The 19,622-nt window shown below is 39.8% G+C and overlaps 3 protein-coding genes across 12 annotated transcripts in view; 2 read left to right on the top strand and 1 right to left on the bottom strand.

Annotated features, from left to right (window-relative positions):
• Positions 1 to 19,622, top strand: part of LOC146461195 (serine/threonine-protein phosphatase PP2A 65 kDa regulatory subunit-like) — a 206,075-nt gene that overhangs the window by 78,344 nt on the left and 108,109 nt on the right. The window lies entirely within an intron of this gene.
• Positions 605 to 19,173, bottom strand: LOC146461202 (neuronal pentraxin-2-like). Of its 2 annotated transcripts, none has more exons than XM_085087059.1 (6): positions 18,950 to 19,173; positions 12,712 to 12,806; positions 9,809 to 9,940; positions 3,024 to 3,240; positions 2,324 to 2,398; positions 605 to 1,273 (listed from the first exon to the last, which is right to left on the bottom strand). In XM_085087059.1, exons 2-6 carry the CDS (start codon positions 12,779 to 12,781, stop codon positions 874 to 876), a joined length of 894 nt encoding a protein of 297 aa, XP_084943185.1. In that variant the 5' UTR covers positions 12,782 to 12,806; positions 18,950 to 19,173; the 3' UTR covers positions 605 to 873. The 2 variants fall into 2 exon arrangements, with proteins under 2 accessions (XP_084943185.1, XP_084943184.1); XM_085087058.1 differs by lacking the exon at positions 18,950 to 19,173 and adding an exon at positions 17,127 to 17,235.
• Positions 3,320 to 4,159, top strand: LOC146461203 (uncharacterized). Its single transcript, XM_085087168.1, has one exon. It carries the CDS (start codon positions 3,320 to 3,322, stop codon positions 4,157 to 4,159), a length of 840 nt encoding a protein of 279 aa, XP_084943294.1.

Genomic DNA, 19,622 nt, shown 5'->3' with positions numbered 1-19,622 from the left:
TGTCCTCAGAGTCTCTCCTGGCGACTAACCGCTGGCCAAAGAGCCTGAGGACTCTGGGTACGAGATTGGGACGGTAGTACCGTGTAGCACGAAAATTTTGCGGGTTCTTATTTTTGCGGATTTTGCGGATTGACCACGATCCGCAAAAATTAGTTCCCGCAGAAAAAAATACCCGCAAAATAAATTAACGCAAAAAAAAAAAAATCTCTTTTCAGTCAAATTGAAAACTTTGCTTGTAATAGACTTTTGCCACTGGGCGTTATAAATTGGACTCAAACAAGAACACGGACATGATTTTCCATTGTAAAAGGCAATAGACACATACGGTAGTCTGTTTCGCAAACAAAACAATGTGTAAAGAACAGAAAATGTAAAGTGTACAGTAATTCAGTACATTAGATCAGCACGAATGGAGTCATCTGAAGGAACACCATTTGCTAGGGCGTTTCCGATGCCAGATCTTTTATGGGGACGACTGGGGATGGGGACGGACTAGTTCCCCCAGTCTTTTGCTGTGCTCTTAGGCTATTAAATCGGCTACGAGTCAATGGTTATGGCGCGAGTCGCGGGATGGGGTGGTCAAAAGGGGTTTGGAAATGTTTCGTCTGTCTATTTGTGGTGGAACCCACTTCTTTCACTTGCCCCCCTGGAACTTCAAGTGTCGTAATGCCACCCCTATCTATATGACAGATTCGCTAAGGGACCTTGACACACGCGATACTCTTTCACTTTTATGTCAATCATTAGACCTGCGTTCTTGGTAGGATTACATTTATCTTAATAAGCTAACCTACAATTTGTAACTTTTATTCATAGTTCGGACTGGCCGTCAACTTTGAACACAGTTTTCTCGTTACAAATCGCTCACGCATGCTATGGAACACAGGGAGATGGGACGACAACCTCCGTATCTCCCTGAAGGTTGTGCTTGAAGTCAGACCACTTAAGAACGTCTCCTTCCTCACTAGAGCATGTCTTCGACATTTCCTGGATTGTTTCGGCTGAGAGGACGCTGGACCAAAGGTTGAGGTTGGTCATGTATCCCTGGAAGGACTGTTTGTAATCAAAGTTGCCGCCACATCGGTTGTTGAGAAGGTCTTGGTCTTGCCCAACAATCAGTATTCCGTTGCCTTTGATGGTGTATCCCGTTTTGAGGCCCGTGTCTTTGTAACTCAGTTCTCCATCTTTGTATAACTGCCAAGACCCATCGCTGTTCGTCCAAGTAAAACAGATATGATGCCACTTGCCATCATTTGCTGCCACACCTGTGTCCCTATCGCAGTTAAAGAAAAAAGAAAGAAAACAAAAGGAACAAAAATAGAACTAGTTGGTCTGTTAACAAAATTTGATATCTTTGCAATTAACTGTATTTTAAAATGCAACCATGAAACTTGAATTACTTCTAGAATGCTTACTCGTGCTGAGAAAGAAAACCATGCACATACAAAATGAACAAGACGCAAGTTAAAACATTAAGACTTTTTACGGTTTGTATTTTTGTCCTTGGCAATTGATTTAGCGATTTGATTGGCACCAGAACAATAAGGATTCCAGAAATAATTTTCTGTACAGCGCAGAGGTGAAACTGCGGGAGGGGGCGGCGCACTGCAACCCTCCAGTGACCTGTTATTCGGGCAGCAAATTTTCGTTAAAATAAGTAGTTGCTTTAATATTGCTGTCAAGGAGAAGAACACTAAACTTTAACCTGTATGAAAAATGACCCAAGAATCACTTATTTGCTGATGAAAATAGCCTCAGTTTAGAGGTTCATAATTTTTCATCCATCCGACAAGGAAATAATACTCGTCTTGTGGAGTGATCCTGAGTTTAGCGTCTATTAATACATCAGTATTCGGTTAGCTGACGAGATCTGGTCTTGAAGGGTCAAACCCAACTTCAACTTTGCGAAAGCAATGTCGATAAAGAAAGGGACTAGACTGGCTATACCTACAAGCGTTAGTGCGCCACGTGTAGACAGAACTGCTAATTTAATGACCTTATACTTCGAAAAGGGTTTTATAGATAAGCTGTTCCAGCTGTGCGGACTGTAGAAAGCGAAGGAAGGATCAGGGGCGTGCGTTATCGTTTTTTATCTCCTCTCCATCTTGAAAAGGCTACAAGATACAAGTCTGAACAGACTGCGCAACCACAGAGAAACCAATTCAGTTTATATTCTATTCGTTTCAGAAAGCAGTGAATTCGTATGAAAAATAATCTAATCTTGCAAAATAACTGTGCCTGATAGGTAAATAAAGAAAGACCCCCTAAAATTAGTTCAGAGAGTGATCTTCCTTTACAGTAGATGCTTGGTCATAAGAGTTACCTGTCAAGCGCAGGAATTTTGTCTCTGGGGGCGCGAGCGAGAGCTGGCGGAAGTAGAGCCTCTACCAGCTGGAAGCTACTTGACCAAAAATAAAAATGAAAGAGTTTAAAAAAAAAAAATTATTCTTAGCTCCCGTGCAATGCCTGTAGTTATTTTAGCCATTTTCTCTACGTACTTCACGCAATTAGGTTAGTTCTAACTTTTTAGTTTATGCATTTGCTGAAAGTAACTGCTCGGTGTTTCTGTAGTTTATGTAGTTCCTATATTTTGTGTTCGTCCTGAAACTCTTTTAGCTAGTACAGCTGGTACGTAAACATTAAAACACATTCTAAATCACCACTTATATTGCCACAGCATTAAAGGGGAAGTATCACGATAATTCGATGTCATTTCAAAACCCAAAAATTTTTGTCTGTCAACAGAAACAAAAATATAATTGACTAGTTTTGTTATAAATGTTATAAATTATCACCCCAATGAAATAAAACTGTCGATAAGTGCCTCTGGCCAGAGACAGAATAGGTCGGAATGGATTTAAACTTGAAAAATGTTAGAACAGATCACGAGTTGTTCCTTTCAATGACTGAGGTGTTTTTTCTTCTCGTTGTTCTAGAATTATTTTATAGCTAAATTGTTGATAAATTTTAGTGTAGTATCTTTAATCTATTTCGGTTCTATATAATTATTTATGCTAGCGCACCTTTCGGCCCTGTCAATGCTTAGCATTAATGACCCATAGTTGAAAATAGCAAGTTCGTTTCCATATCCCTCACTCGGATGACAGTAGCTGAACGGTGTCCCCGGTTTTTGATCAGTTGAATTCATCCAAAAACATAAGGTGAACTCAGTCAAGGAGGGTACGTTCTTGAAGACGACGTAATCTGTTGTTCCTTTGTTCGGAAAGTACAAGGCGTAATCTGTACAGTAAGAAAGTAAAGACAAAAGCAAAACAATCGTTACTTGAACTGGTACTGAAATTCATAATTTGGTGTAGCGATGGGGTCACCCCTAGGGCCACTCATGACGAACACATTTATGTGTTCGATCGAGGAGAAACTGGAGAGCGAAGATAAGTTACATTCGTTTTGCAAGAGATACGTGGATGACACCTTAGCCGCGGTAAAGGATATTTCAACTGCTACGACTTTCCTAGCAACATTAAATGAGGCACACCCAGCAATCAGCTTCACGATGGAAGTTGCAAACAACAACAAATTACCTTTCATCCGAATGGAGCTCACAAAGATTGAGAAACGGTTGGAAACATGTGTTTACAGGAAAACAACAAATAAAGGCCTTCTCCTTCACTATCAAAGTCACGTTGACGCCCGTTACAAACGATCACTTCTTGTGACTATGTTAAACCATGCCCACTGTCTTTCATCTTCACCGGATATATTTGCTAAAGAATGTGACAACTTGAGAGGAATCTTCTTGAAACTGAAATACCCAGAGAAGCTCGTTAATTCCACCATAGCTAGATTCATCGAGTCGCGAAATCAACAGCAGGTTCACGATGTTCAAAGAAATGCACCCGTTCGGGTTATTCTGCCTTTCAAGTATCAAAGATCAGCCGACATTGTACGTAGACAGCTGTCCGATCTTGGAAAGAAAATAAACAGTGATATAGGCCCAGTTTTCGCAAGCAAGAAAATTGCCCACGACATCAGAGTAGCGGAAGCCAAACCACCGTTAATAAATCAACAATGCGTTGTTTACAAATTCCATTTGCTGAAGGCTATGGAAGTTGCTTTGATGGGCTTCATGGCTCACCAAAGGGATGCTGTCGAAATCGGCTTCTTCTTGTCTGTGGTTACTTGGGTAGATTATAGATAAGCCTTCTCCTTAGCTAGACACCGCAGCAACCGGAATATCGAAAATGCTCACCAGACCTGATAAGGCAACATAATCACCTCACTCGCGAGTAATGGACATCCGTCGAAGGTGAGTCTTCCACCCACTATGATTCACAAATTCTCTAAAGTGAATTCGTTCGGGATGGGAGTGACTGGGCTACTTCGGGGAAAGCTCACTACATCAGTGCGTGCGAAATTCAGGTACTGCTCTGAAGAGGCTTTCCCATTCGAGTAAGTTGGCCTGTTCTAGTTAAGTATTTTTGAGTTGCACTGTCAAAATTTGTTTCGTATTGTCCGCCCTATTTGAAAACTGATGACGAATTTCGTACAATTCGTGCACATTTTTAGACGTTGTAATGGTGTACGTAAATTATGTACACAGGCATGTATGTTCCAGTTTATAACTAAATTGTTCTGTTGCACTGAGCTGCTACATTACAATTTTTAAAGTTGTTAAATTTGCATGCAAATAGTTTAATATAACTGACTAAATTTTTTAAATATAACGACTGGTGTTATTAAGAAAAAAAATTGTTGTGTATAAAGTTAAAATCCACTGTCCAAATTTGAGTCCATTCCATTCTATATTTATGGCGAGGCGATCGGGGATCATTTGCGGTCCAATCTGGGGATCATTTCCCGTCCGGGGATCATTTGCGGTTCAATTTGGGGATCATTTACGGTCCGGGGATCATTTGCGGACCTGTACATATCTTCATTCAATGCTTTTTGTTAGAATTATGGCCCGTTTTAAATCAACGATTGGTCAGCCTTCAGCCAGTTAGATGCCTTTATTTACAACAGGTTTTCTCATTCAGCGTTTGCAAAAGTAAGAACTGATTTCATTAGAGGCCCTGGCAATAAATATAGAATAATAGTAACATACATTGGATGTGATTATTTATTACACAATGCAGCTAAATAATAGTTTCAAAGCTGTGCTTAAATGAAATCAACAAATTAAAGTTAAAACATTTTGGTATACAAACTTGATAGTTAAATGGCTTTTTCCGCGCATTCAAATAGTTGTTATAAAGGGCAATCTGAGCTAGATACTTTCCCTCGTCCTCCAACTTTAAAAGAATAAAATAATTTAGTAAAGCCAAGATAAGCCAATAAAACCTAATGCAAGCACGCCACTGAGGGGCATTGCACATTGGCACTGACGCAGTTGGGCAGTTGAAAACCTTGGATACGTAAGTTCTATACCCCATGCAGTTCTCGGTGAAGGATTTTGACTTATTAAAACTGATGATAATGAATTTGGTAAAAAGAGGAAGGCATAAAGGTGGCAAATTGATGGCAATGCGCTCACCAAGAAAAGAAAGAAAAAGAGCTACAAGGACAGCAGTGTTGGTACGGAAATGGAAACTACTGACTGTTATGAGATTTGGGAAACCGAGTCAAAGAGTTTCGAAGTCCACCCCGAATACGGCACTGCTCAGGGAAATTTTTTCAAATGGATGTAGACGACATGTCAACATTTTGACTCAGACTCTGAAGGCGTTGAAGAAGAAACAAAAAACCGAAAAAGCGATGTTAAATGGGAGGATTATTCACCACAGCCTTCGAGAGAAATGCCTTGGCCAGTTCTATAGATTCAAGGGTCATATTGCGTGTCATACCTGTCGCACAAGCACTTAACAACACGAGGCACATCCATATTATACTCCAAGAGTTGGACCCACGTGGAATAGGTTTGGATTGTCTAATGCCGAACAAGCCCTTTGACATTTGGGACAAGTGGGCCTGTCCACGACTAAAGATAAAAACCCTCAGAGGAACCGCCATCAGGCTGTACATCCGTCCCTTGGAGAGCTTTCTCAAGTGGGTCAAAGGCATAAGAATCCAAGCAAAGACGAAGATAAGCAAGAAGATAGCAAACTAACGGAGAATGTGAATTTCATACTATTGAGATTGCTTCGTCACATGGCTAACTATGGCAAGACTATCCACCGACGAACAGCATCAGACTTCTCTAACAGATTAGTCACATAAGTGTTCGAACACCTGACTAACGACGACCTTTAACCGTATGAGAACTCTGCCCCAGTTGAGGACGCTGTAAAGCTATTAGGAAAGGAAGCAGACGGTCATCAGCTATCTCTCAAAGAATTTACCACGGTAGGGGATTACCTTACGACACAGATTATCATTGATAACGGATCAGGACCAGGCCCCATTCAGAATGCTAAAGTGAGTCGCTTTAAGATAGCTACTCCAAACATCACCAAGACCATTAACATTTACATAATGCTCGTAGAAGCGTATCAAGAAAAGCGGATCAACTTTGATAACAATAGGCTTTGTTATACGACCTAAAATAGACTATATATGGCCTTTATGAACAATGGCGGCAACAGCTTCTAAATACTCGTGCGATTTTTCAAAAATTTCCGATCACCATACAAGCGGGACACTTGAACGATCGGAAGACAAATTCTCCCCGGGGGAGGTGGTACTGGTATAATTATTTCGTTGCAAATAGTTACTGTGGGATGGTTGGTAGGGCGAGGGTTGTACTCAAAAGTAAAAGCTGCCGTGTAGGTTACCACTCAACAGCACAGCCCAGTTGAATTATCTATGAGAGCGCCTCTGGTCTGGTACCTTCAAATATACGTGGACTTTTTGCGTCCTCGTGTGGACAAAGCTGATGTGCGAGCCCTTCAATGTAAATCCTGGCAACAACGAGTAAGGATGGTAACCCCATGATACCTTCCAATAGAACTAGTTGCTTGATTAGGGCATTTAACAAAGATAACTGTGATATTCGTGTAGCATTAAACACAAGCAGGGGTAACCAACCACTGGGGAGTACCCCACAATGAACAGTATAGTTTCCTAAAATGTTCTACAATTACATATCAAAAAGCAAGGTGTAATGTAAATTAAAGTAGTCACTGTTGTGCTGCATAGCCCGTGTGTAAAAGAAAAGCAAGAGAAACCAGGGCTGATAGATGGATACTATTGAAACACAAAAAACCCAAACAAACAAGCTTCAATACAACGTCATCCTTGCAACAGTGAGTGGAGTTGGTTACTCCAAGATACCCCATGGGATTTAAAATGACACTCATTGAAACTGTTTTGAATCAGTGTCCTCTTTCAAACAGCAGGGTAATAGCCTTGTTACAACAGACAAAGAGGGGACCAGGGAACCATAAGATTGAGATAGGATGTGAACTCGGGAAAGTGCTCTCTTAAGGTTGTTAAACTTACATCAACCCTGAGGAGAGAGCTCGTATAATAATGAATAGTTTTTTTACGTTTGCATTATGCCAGTAAGTATAAAGAAACAGGAATTTCTTTAAAAAAAGTAACATCTTTCTGCCCATGATATTCTGAAAACTGTCATTTCCTTACCGAGACCAATTTATTTTATAAAAAGGTCAGAAATTAAAAAGAAGCCACGACATTGAGGTAAAGCTAGCGTCTCTTTCCGTGACCACTTATTATGGATGTCAACTCAAGGTTCTCTTTCCAACACAGGAATTGTCATTTAATTTCCTCACAATTTTCGAATATGTATTGATGAGAATGAACAATTAAAGTGCAAACTGGCTATCAGCTGATAATTTCCTGTACTTAATTAGCATTATCAGGACAAATATAAGAAAATGGTGTACACTTGAAGCTGGGAGACAACCACAATCTTTCGTTTTTATTACGCTTACAATAAATGTAAAAGCGAACAAGTGTGATTTTAGTTGTAATTTCATAATCGGAAGATTTTGATGTTCAGTTATAATGGAAAGCTTTTTCCCGTTAAAACTTGAATGGCTTCAGACCTCTTTTTCACAGCAGCTTAGCTGTATACATTTCTCATGTAGTTTATCTTTATATTGAAAGAAATAGCGATCAACAGAAAAGTCAACCAAGGGATATTGATGCAAATTATTTATAGAAAATTAAAGTTAATTTCTACAAGTGATTGAAACCACGCAATCCTATTTGTTTTTTTTCCATGACATACATGTCTTGAAGAATAGTTGCTGTACTTTTAGTCAACAGCATTTCTCAGTGAAAGATAAAATGTATAGGCAATGTGATGGGTTACACATGTCTTAGATCTTAACTAAATTTTTAAATATTTCACTACAGCCAACCACAATAAATGCCGTTTTCACCTGCCAGCTTGTGTTTGTTTGAACGCTGGGGCTCTTTCCTTCAATTTAGTTGTCCGAAGCTTTTCGCCTCCCCATCTCTCAGAGGCAGTGTGTGTGCGTGGGGGGGGGGGGGGGGAGGGGGGAGGGGGGGTACGATGTAGTCAGGAATATTGTGTCAACCTGTGCATTTACTGGACCAGGAAACAGTTTGTTGGAAAATAACCTACTTTTAGCACTCACATTTAATTTTCATTAGATCCCCTTTTAAGCCTAAGCTCCACTGCCACTTACTAACAAGGCAAAGGCAAAAAAATTTCCGCAGAGCGGCATAAATTGATAATGAAAACACTTTCTTCACCAAAGGGAAAGGAGTGACACTATGAAAATTATGTTTGTGTACAGTAAAACATATATATAGCTTTTCAGGACCAAAAAAGTCCTTTCTCTCCCAACCCTGAAAGAAAAACAATGCTCACTCGTCATGATCCCTTTAATCTGCAATAATAACAGGAGACTTTGCTATTACGACAATTTGTCTAGCAATGAAAGTTTTATTAATAAATAAAATATAACAACAGAGACAAATTCTATTATTAAATGCATAATTTCCAATAGGTTGAATTGACCTCATTAAGTAAACAGCTGTACATGCAAAAGCATCAAGGTCCCCGATGCTTCACGTTTTAATCATCTCCTTTTAAGCATGATTATTTCTTTCAAACTGACCGAATCAACATTAGCCTGTTAAAAAGGCTAACATTGGAATTAATAAATAATCAATACTTAATATCGGTATTACCTAAAGTCAGTAAAGTGTCATGATCTTGGTGCGATGCAGTAGCTCATACTCGCTTTCTACTGCAGAGGCTCTGTGGACATTTTTATTGTGTAGCAATAGCTCGGCATATTCGCTGTGCATGCTGCTTGTGAACCAAACTCCACTTTCCTATGACACCAGAGGCTGTATATAGACTCTTTCATGCTGATTGCAACTTTACAGCGACTCTGGCACGACCACGCTTCGCAAGTGTCGAACGGGGCATAATAAGTTAATTTATTCAATATGAAAAATCTTGATACACTTACATCGTGTTATTTGCAACACAGTAAGCCAATTTCGCAAATTGTGTTAACATTTAGTCACATAAAATAAGTCCAGAATCACGGAAAAGAAGGAGCTTCCCACTAGGCTTTCAGACGGCAATTTTCGAGGCACCCGAAAATGACCGCTAAGACGGCATTTGCGTGGAATGCATTTTGGTTGGGAGGGACCCTTTAATCACTATTCATACACAGGAAGATTGCCTCGGTAAAAGGTATAACAAAGTGATTTCCTAACCAATAAAGAAGAAAATTGAGTTTGAAACGTTTCGTTGATTCCTGTTAAGCATAAAGGTGTCATTCCAATTAATGGTTTAAATCATTTTCTCTGTATCAACTAAAAATGAACATTTGACTATGGTAACGTAATATTCATGACGCAAGCGGTTCTGTCTGTACAATGTGAAGTAATTTGTACCTACCTCCTTCGCAACTGGTCCGTTCAATCTCTGCTGCTATCCTATCAATTAGATTCTTGACCTTTTCTTGTTGTTTTTTAACCTCGTCGTTTTGTTTCTTAATCGCATCACAGACTTTCTTTTCCTCAGTGGAAGCTGCAAGAAATGTTTTTGGCAACTCTCTTAATACCTTATGTAATACCACGAGAAATTTTCTTAGCTACCACAACTGCTATCACGGTTATGGTCTGTCATTGTCTATCAGAACTAATAGACTAAATAACATATTTTATTTTTGCCTGTTTACCCCATCTTAATTTTCAGCAGTCAATAAACTGTCGCTCAACAGAAACTTTCCATTCCGTGGATACTCCATCCCCTCCTTGTCTTGACTTATTTTCCAAATCCCATTGAACAGCTTCACAATCAACCAAGAGTTTTCTATAGCTGATGCACTGAATAACGAATATTGAGGAATGCTTGAAAAGAAACAAGCTTAGACATTAATGCCTTTTTGGAAAAAATAATAGCGAAATTGAACGAATCTGAATACATGGACCCTATGCAACTAAGGCTCACATCTTAATATCTTTTTATCTTCTTTTTAATAAGCCCCACTAGCCTCGAGCAAGGTAAAGTATTATTTTCATGTTTGAACTCAAGTACGAGGTTAGTAGTTCGAATTTGAATGCAAATAAATATGTATAGGAATTCTTGCCCCGTTGTCGTCTTGCCAGAAGGTCATAACACTTTGCTAAATGTCAGTTTCTCTTGCTTCAGATCCTCTCGTGGCTAATCCTGCCAATATTTGAGTGGCAGGACCGGCTGCGGTAACGGCACGTAAAGGTGTCAAAATTTGAGACGGGGTTTTTTGACGCACTTTCTGTTTTCTTCGATCGCGCTTCTCTTCCCACGCGTCCCTCAGCATATCTTCCTGCAGGCCGGCTCCTGTGCGCACCGTAGACTTCCACTCCGCTCGATCTGACGCCATTCGTTTCCAGGATTTGGGGCTGATGGGTAGATGCTTCTTGGTATCCTTGCACACGTCTTTGTAGCGCAACTTTTGTCTGCTCTGAGATCGCTGGCCACTAGAGAGTTTACCTAACAAGCACTGCTTTGGGATACGGGTGTTCTCCATCCAATAAACATACCCAAGCCACTTCATCCTTCTCCTTCTCAGAATGGTTGTTACGCCAGTGATTCCTGCCATCTCGAAAACTCTACAGTCGGAAACTCTGTCCTGCCATTTGATATTTAGGATCTTAAAAAGAGAACGAAAATGGAAGATGTTAAGTTTCCCCTCCTGACCCTTGTATTTGGTCCATGTCTCTGAGGCGTAGAGTAATGTGCCGAACACACATGCTTCATAAATGAAGACTTTAGTCTTCACCGTGAGGTACTTGATTTGCCAGGCTCTCTTTGTCAAATTGCCGAAGGTTGTAGCAGCTTTGCCGATTCTGGAGTTGAATTCATTGTCAAGGAAAACAGTGGAGGAGACTATAGATCCCAGATAGCAGAACTTCTGGGCCACTTCGGGGGGCTTTCCGTCTAGTCCCATCAGGGAGCAATGATCGGCACTCCTTGAGTAAGGATGGCAGTTTTCTTCACACTGATTACCAACGAGAATGCCTTGAAAGTTTCATTTAGTCTGTTAATCATCGCCTGTAGTAAGAAGTGATGTGTCATCAGCAAATGGAAGATCACCTATGGTCACTTTCGTTTTTTCCCTCAGTCTCAATAGGTTGAAAGGCGGGCCATCAGCTCGCAAGTGGATGAATACATTATTGGGCCTGTTTTTAAAAGCTACTTGAATTAGGACAGCAAAATAGATTCCAAAGAGGGTGGGGGCAAGGACGCATCCCTGCTTTACACCACTCCTTATTGCGAAGCTGTCCGATTGGAAACCGTCGTACTGAACAATGGTTTGCATCTCATCATAAAAGGACTCTATGAACTTCAATTAGGATGGAAGACGTCCAATGGCTTTCATTACTTTGTACAATCCTGACCTGTTCACTGTGTAAAAGGCCTTGGTTAGATCAACAAAAGTGACAAAGAGCGGATTTTGTTGCTCACGACATTTCTCCTGCAGTTGACGAGAGAATATCATGTCAATTGTAGATCTCTTTGAACGAAATCCACATTGGTTTTCAGGGAGCGCTCAGTCTGCTAGCCTCTGCAAGCGTTTCAAGGTGACTCGGGTGAATCCTTTTCTTGCTACGCTTGAAAGGGACATGCCCCTAAAGTTTTTGCAATCCCCTTTATCTCGTTTCTTCTCATACAGAGTATTTTTGTTGGCACCTCTCATGTCGTGTTTTACAACACCCTCAAGCCTGCAGTAGATCAGGAGTTGATGGAGAAGAGGTGGGATAGCGGCCTTGTTCAACTTTAGTAGTTCTTGCCTGGTGCTTTTGCACTGGAAACTTGCTTGCCTGGCTCAGCTCAGCGATACTTGGCTCAATGTCCAGTTCTGTCAGTTCGGGCAAGGAGGGAAGTGGGACGGTGTCATCAAGGTAGAGTTCCACTGAGTATAGCTCAGAATAGTGTTCCATCCAACGGTCTAGTTGCTGGTTCTTGTTTTTAAGTTCACCTGATTTGGATTTGATGGGCTCCACCTTTTGTTTGCTTGTGGTCCAAGACCCAGCTTGATTAAATGTATTTTTTTGCTTCTCGAGTGAAATAGCATTTTCCGAATTTTGACAGATATGTGCCAAAATAATCAGTTTCTCGCAAGCAACGTATTCATCATTTTTTCGTTATCTTTTTTTAATTATTTTGGTAGGAATAGGTTGCGCCTTCGAAATGTACGTTACTTTAACAGTTCTTATTATATAATTAAATATTCTTTGAAAAGAGTGGCCCATCAAGTCAAACCGTGTATTGACATTTTTTGGTTTTCTTAGCCTCATACTGATTACATTATTTACCTCTAGACTTGATGGAGTGTTTTGCCATGACCGCCACCTGGAACACTGTGACAACGAAGACAAGGTACATTGTTTTCTCAAAAGTCAACTGGAGTCTAACCAATGAAATAAAATCAAAAGGGATCAGTTGTACATTTGTTACTAAAAAGTATGAAAAGTGCCATTTTTTTTAAGGGGAAGTAAAGCTTGCGAACCTCGCAAGCAAGACAAGCAATTATCCCGCTCGCTCGCGAGATTCACCAGCTTTTGTGTCCCTAAGAAAAACAAGGAACTGCTGATAGTCTAATTACTTATTCGTATGCAGTAAATTAGAAGTGGTGAACAGGAGCAAGCGACTCCAATGTGAACTGTTTTTTCCCCAGGTTTTTTTGTTAGAAATACAATTCATTCCAATTACACTTATCGATGCGTTATCTTAGTAAGAAAATTATCTTGACAGCTTACCGAAAAACAAGTTAAAGAAGCAATTGAAAAAAAGAAATGGAGCAAGCGTCTTTTTTAACCCCAGCGGGAAGGGGTGGAGCGGATTCTACCCGTGCCAACATTGAACAAGAAAAACTTTTCTAAGATTAAAGCAAACGCCATGAAACTTCAGGATTTTCTTAGAGATTTATCTTGGAAACCTTCCTTTTTAAAGTGCCTATGAAGTAAATTTTTTTTGTCATGGTTTGTTAGTTTATGATTTTCTCGGTCTGAATATGTGGGTTTTACTGAACAAAACCTTCTCAATCCGCAATTATGATCCCTGAAAGGTTCGAATTTAGCGCCGGGAAGTGTCTCCATGTTGCGCGCTGCCAAAACGATCGTATAACAAGGTTGTGACGTAGAAAATACTTTGGAACACACGAGTGTCATGGTGGCGAAGGGAGTGTCTTTAATCTCGGCGACTTGTTATGCGGCTGGTAACTCCACTATGACAAAACAAACTGTGCGAAAAATAACTGTCATGCCGGTAATAAGTATACATTACTTCCCGAGAGGCGAAACTTTACGGCAGAAGTAAACTCAGTTTGCCCGAATTCACACTAAAGATTCAAGCTCTCGAAAGCGAAAGACAACGATCATGATCAGCTGTGTGTGGATATTTTACACTCTCATATCCGTGATAAACAAACATCCTGCAATCGTACTGCGGTTAAATAGCATAAGCTTAAAATCACGGGTAGAGAAATTCACGGATCGTCAGTCTTGGAAGATAACAGTTATTTAGCGCTCCAAGAAATCTTGCCTTAATTCGAGCCGATAAACCTAAACAAATGCGACAGAGCTACAATTTGTACCCGGGAATTGTAGCATACACATTGTCATGCATATCGAAAACTTATCTCAACGAACAGTAAGAAAATCTCCATTCAGTATATTTGAGCATTTCCCTTCACGATCACGAGCGGTCGCATCACATTTTGATCAAAAGGGAAGAATCTCTTATACAAGAAAGCAAAACTACAAAGGCTTTTATCAACACAACAGACACACAGCGGGAGTCGCTTAGCCGGGTCTGTCAACCTCAAATTAAGATCTTGCGTAAGGACCATTCTGTTGGTCATCGCAGAAAATTCATCATGCTTTGTGAGTTAACGCGCTCGATCTGACTTTTAAAAACAGACTATTAGTTCCTGTAAAAGTGAGTTTTTGACGGGCCTGTGCAATTTCCATCTGCAACATCTATGTTCTCTCGCATTCTCAAATCGAACAAAATCGATTTTGGTGAGACAATTTCCGTAAAACTACGAGATTCGTCGCCTTTTCATTTCGGCAAAATATATCCAAAGACTTAACAATCATTCACTGAAACGTCGCCTTCGAATCGAGCGCGCAGAACGGTAGCGGTAAGGCCATGTTGATCTTCGTCCTCGTCTTATTCTTGAGCTGTTCGAAGCCAGCATGATCCGCATCGGTCGAACGATTGCAACAACTTACATTTTGCCTGAATCGCTTGATTCTTTCAGATCTCCGTTGGAAAAATTTCGGTAAAAGACATTACTTCGTCATTATCCGACGTTTTTTGGGTGATTCTGTGTAACAACAAGGCGAGATGTGTTGTAAACAAATCTCTGGGGCATTTCCTACGTCATCAAACGCTAAACTAGTTCCCAGTCTGCGGGACACTATTTTTCTCATTTTGGGCTACTTTGTACGACTAAAAGAGCACCTTATTGTTTTTTTCTAGCGCATTTCTTTTATAATTTCGTAATTAAGACATGAAAAACTTCAAAAAAACGTAAAAAAAATTTTTTTTCAGAGTCACTTTAAATGAGGAAAGGTTTCTTTTCTATCTGTAAATGTTATGGTTTCAAGTCATAGTAGAGTTTCTTTATTGATTTTAATTTTTTTTTGGTGCTTTCGTAAAGTTTTGAATTCGAATGTTGTATCCTCCAAGTCTCATTATCAAAGCTCTTATATTTGCAGAATAATGAAGAGAGAGAGAGAGAGAGAGAGAGAGAGAGAGAGAGAGAGAGAGAGAGAGAGAGAGAGAGAGAGAGAGAGAGAGAGAGAGAGAGAGAGAGAGAGAGAGAGAGAGAGAGAGAGAGAGAGAGAGAGAGGGGAGGGGGGAGGGGCCTCTGGCCACAGAACTGAACAACAACGATAACAACAAAATTCCGGTCTAAATAGAGTTAACTGGGAGTGTGTAGCGCACCGTGTGAATGATATCGGGATATTGCCCTCTTGAAAAATAAACGGGTACTTTTTACTGATCAGAAAATGATCGAAACATTTATTTGAAGAATATATTTCCCCACATACCCTTTTTTGCCATTTGTCCACTGATGTAAAGTAGAATCGTAGAATAATTAGACGATTTTTTTGTACAGTTGAGATAAAAAAAAAAAAAAAAAAAGATTTGAACTCATCTCGGAATGTTAATTCACTGGGACATGAAAAAAAATCTAAATATTATACTATTTATTACAATATTATACTGCTAACAGCTTGGGGACTTTTGAGAACTTGGAGGATAGATAACAGTAACTGACAACGAAGGGCGCAAACGACCAGAAGAGAACTGTCTAATGTCATGGGTAACAAATATTTTCTCAATTTTAGCATTTATTTAAAATTTCACACGTAAAATGACTCGATAAATAAACAAGTCAAAAACTCACAATTTTTTTTCTTTATGCGTCCCTATGATATTGAAAGGCATTCAAATGGTACTCTAGTGAAAATAGAAACTAATTTCCCGATAATCGTTGCAAAAAGTAGCGTAAGCGATTTTCTAGCGAGTGCTTAATACAACTATACATGAGGCGAGGGGGAAAAGAGACAAGTTGAAGGATATAATATGAGAACCCATAATTGCGGGAAGAAAACTTAATGTGGGACAGCTGGCTGCGTGCAGTTTTGTTAATGCTCCTTGGTAAACGTCATTGGTTCGAACTTTAAAAACAATAAATTATAATACGAGGCCGATTAAAAGCTTTGGTTAATTTTTTTAGTTGGTAAAATGCGAAACACGGACAATTATCAATAGCATTAGCATACTAGCTTGGAAGAAAAAAAAACTCTAAAATGCGAAAGAAAAACCACTCCTTTTTCTTTGAAATTGATTTCCAATTTCCTGACTCCAATTCAATATTTCAGCGAGAAGCCTGGGTACTTGATTTTGTTGACGATCGTGAAGATGGCATAAGTTTCCTCATAAATTCCCCGAACACCTGATGTACTGTTCAAATAAATTTCTCAAACTCATTAATAATTCATCAAGAGAAAACAAAGAAAATCACTACCGTGACCGTGGTTTGGATATGTGATCCTAATTACCATAAAATTTTGCCAACTTTAGCTTTGAATTTCTCCAAGAATTGTTGATCATTTGAGAAGCCATATCAAACACTCGAAAGTGTGTTTCATCAGATATCCAAACTGACCTCGAAGTCGTTTAAAAAAACTCGGCTGCGCTTCGTTTATTCAACCTACTTCTCAGTGTTTGGATATCTGATGAAACACACCTCCTCGTGTTTGATATATTAGGTCAATAGCCAACAACCACGGAAAGGTACATTGTGCGCCCAAGCAGGTAGTTGTGAGTTTCAAGCTATTCCATGGTTGAACTTTCTCATACAACTTGTAGTGTCCCAAACAGTTGGATTTTCAGAGAACAACTCAATAAAAAATCGAGACAAAAAACTTTTTCTTGTGTTATTTTTTGTATTTTCTTTTTCTTGGCTTTCTTTTCTTTTCGGTTTTATTCGGCCCAATTATAAAAGTAATATCAGGATATAAGTTAGATGAATAGCTTTAACGGCTAATGCCGTTGATATCCGGCTTTCCTCCTTGGGAGTCTACTGCATTTGTATTCCTAGCACTAACTAATTCCAGCATGCAGCAACATAGCCATAACATAATGATTGCTCGCCGAACATAAGGACAGTAAATAAAAGAATGAGAAAAAAGATAAACAGGTCATCACGTACCTAGCTGTACGTTTTCAAACGTTCTGGTCTGATCAGATGCGCTTCCTTTTGTTAGTGTAGTCTAATAATTGTCTGATCGGAAAGCGATAATAAGAACTTGTTTGATTCCCACTGCAAAAATTAAATGTCTTATAGAAGTTGCGGTACTTTAATGTAATGCCTTTTAGAATATGGGTACTTTAATTTGATGTCTTGTAGAAGCTGAAGTACTTTAATTTATTGCCTTTTAGAAGATGGGTTTTTTTTAATTTAATGCTTTAGTCAGTTTAGTTTACGTACTGCTGGCTCCGACTGTTCAAAGAGCGGTTAACTTTATCCAGAGGATAAGTCGCTATCCGGCGGATAAAATGTGTTGGTTGGAGAACATTTTATGCGCTGCATAGCGGTTTACTCGCTGGATAGAGTTATTGCGTTTTTGAACAACTGGCCACTCTAGTGCCTGCAGACGTCAAAACGCGGGCTGCGTGACTTTGAAGCTTTTAATTTGACGCTTATCAGAAAGGCCTTTCTTATAGTTTCCCCACACATCCTATGAAGACTGCTTTTAAAGCAACTCTGTTTTTTAAAGTCCTTCCAAATACCGCTTTTAAGAATCCTTAAAACAGCGAATTTTATGAAGACTTCCTTAAAACGTTGGATTTAAGAGTCCTTAAATTAAAAACGGCGAGTTTAACACTCCCATGGCTTTTAAGAATCATTAAATGCACCGCTTTTAAGGCCTCTTAAATATACGGCTTTTAAGACTCGTTAAATGCACCGCTTTTAATACTGAAAGCTTTCAAAACTTCTTGAATGCACCGCTTTGAAGGCTCCCTAAGTTGTTAAGAGCGCCTGTCTGTAAAAATCAGACAAATTCTACATTTCGCGGCAAGGGTGAAAAATTCGATTTCTTTGACATTTATGTTAGATAGGCTAGGATATAACTAAAATCACTGTGTAGTTTGTTTCGGTGAAATATCCTTTTATTTCAAAGAAAAATTCAAATAACGAAAATCCGTTAAAATCATTTGAGGCGCAAAATTATCACACGGGTTTGAGAGCCTCGCGTGCAAAAACAATCATTCTACCGCCTTTAAAACACTCAAATCCTTTTTTTTTTTTTTTACAATCTCTAAATATCTGTTGGGATGATTTTGGGAAATATTGCGTTGTTCTGTGTATACGAAATAGTTTAATTTCGAAGGCATACAATTCACTGCAGTAAAAGTACTTCGTGATTAAAACTAATTTTCACCATATGCGAAACCTTCAAATCAATTAAGTTTCTGGTGGCTGATTGTTAGAAGGATGGCCTATAGATTCCTGTAAAAATTTCTTTGGGCAAATGATTAAGAGCGACGCGAGTCCTTCCAAATTCGAAGATAAACTTTGACCCCGTTCAGACTAGGTGCCCGTTTCCGGCTCTCAGGTACGGACACTAGTCTGAACAGAGCTTTTTGTCGGTGCCCGAGCAAAAATCTGGGCACCGTACCCGGGCACGGGCACTACCTCCAAAGGTAGTACTCGGGCTCCGTTCCTGGGTACGGACACTGGTGTGAACACGATTTTGGCAGTTCCCACGTTTTGTTTCCTCGTGCCTCCTTACGATACAGCAAACAAAATTGCGAGCGCTAAATTGACGAAGGAGAACACGATTGCTCCTTGGGCACCAAGGAGTCTGGACAACGTCCTTTTTAGTGCCCGGGCACAGAGCTCTGGCACGGGCACCTGGTCTGAACAGGGCCTTTTAAGTTGCGAGTCAGACATAAATTTTAGTCCGTGCACATGTCTTGACCCATACTCGGTTAAATGAGCACATAGAAAACATTTCGAAATGTTCTTACCTTATAATGACCTATAATATGCTGTAAAAGACAGGTCCAAAGGCCATTTTAGCACGATTCTCTGGTCGCTCGTCGCATAAGTTTGACCTCTGTTTCTGTGAGCGTATTCAGTAGTCGAATATATACATATCTTTGATCAACTTTCGGCACATTTCATCAATACTGCATCTTCTTCGACGGCTTAGTCCTTTATGAAGTATTGCTTGGTTTACAGTGCACGAAAATACTACATCTGACCGCTGCTAGAATGACAAAAAATGATAATGTCGGCGCTTAAAGCGGCGCAGCCGTTTGCTCGCCATGCACGCAATGCAATGTGATGGACATTTTAAGGGGGGAGGGGAGGAGAGGGGGGGGGGGGAATGGAGGAGGGTTAAAATGCGAAAATGCATGATTACTGAACATGTGCATACCCAAGGCGACAACAACAACAACAGCAACAACAATCAATATAGTGATACCTTTAGTTACGTTCTTTTTCCCTTACTAAAATCCAGATAATTTATTTATTCGAGAATTCGATTGCGCGCGCGGGCTGGGTTATTAAAAGCGTTGGCTTGAGGGGGGGGGGGGGGGGGGTGGGGCAATAGATTTTACAAAAAAAAATATGAATACTAACCGATGAAGCTGAAGATCACCACATTCTTTGCTAGTTCTTTCTATTTTTTTTAAT

This window comes from Pavona decussata, unplaced genomic scaffold (assembly GCF_977016875.1).
Source record: "Pavona decussata unplaced genomic scaffold, jaPavDecu1.1 SCAFFOLD_201, whole genome shotgun sequence".
NCBI classification, from domain to species: domain Eukaryota; kingdom Metazoa; phylum Cnidaria; class Anthozoa; order Scleractinia; family Agariciidae; genus Pavona; species Pavona decussata.
This window is presented reverse-complemented; position numbering and strand designations above follow the sequence as displayed.

What these genes read in the sequence shown, in the direction of transcription:
- LOC146461203 (XM_085087168.1), top strand. Translation starts at nt 3,320, where the DNA reads ATGGGGTCACCCCTAGGGCCACTCATGACGAACACATTTATGTGTTCG.
- LOC146461202 (XM_085087059.1), bottom strand. Translation starts at nt 12,781, where the DNA reads ATGTACCTTGTCTTCGTTGTCACAGTGTTCCAGGTGGCGGTCATGGCA. An exon ending in ACGGACCAGTTGCGAAGGAG is followed by an intron (nt 3,241 to 9,808) that starts GTAGGTACAAAT and finishes CTTACTGTACAG; the next exon opens with ATTACGCCTTGTACTTTCCG. An exon ending in AAAATTCCTGCGCTTGACAG is followed by an intron (nt 1,274 to 2,323) that starts GTAACTCTTATG and finishes TAACTGCGATAG; the next exon opens with GGACACAGGTGTGGCAGCAA.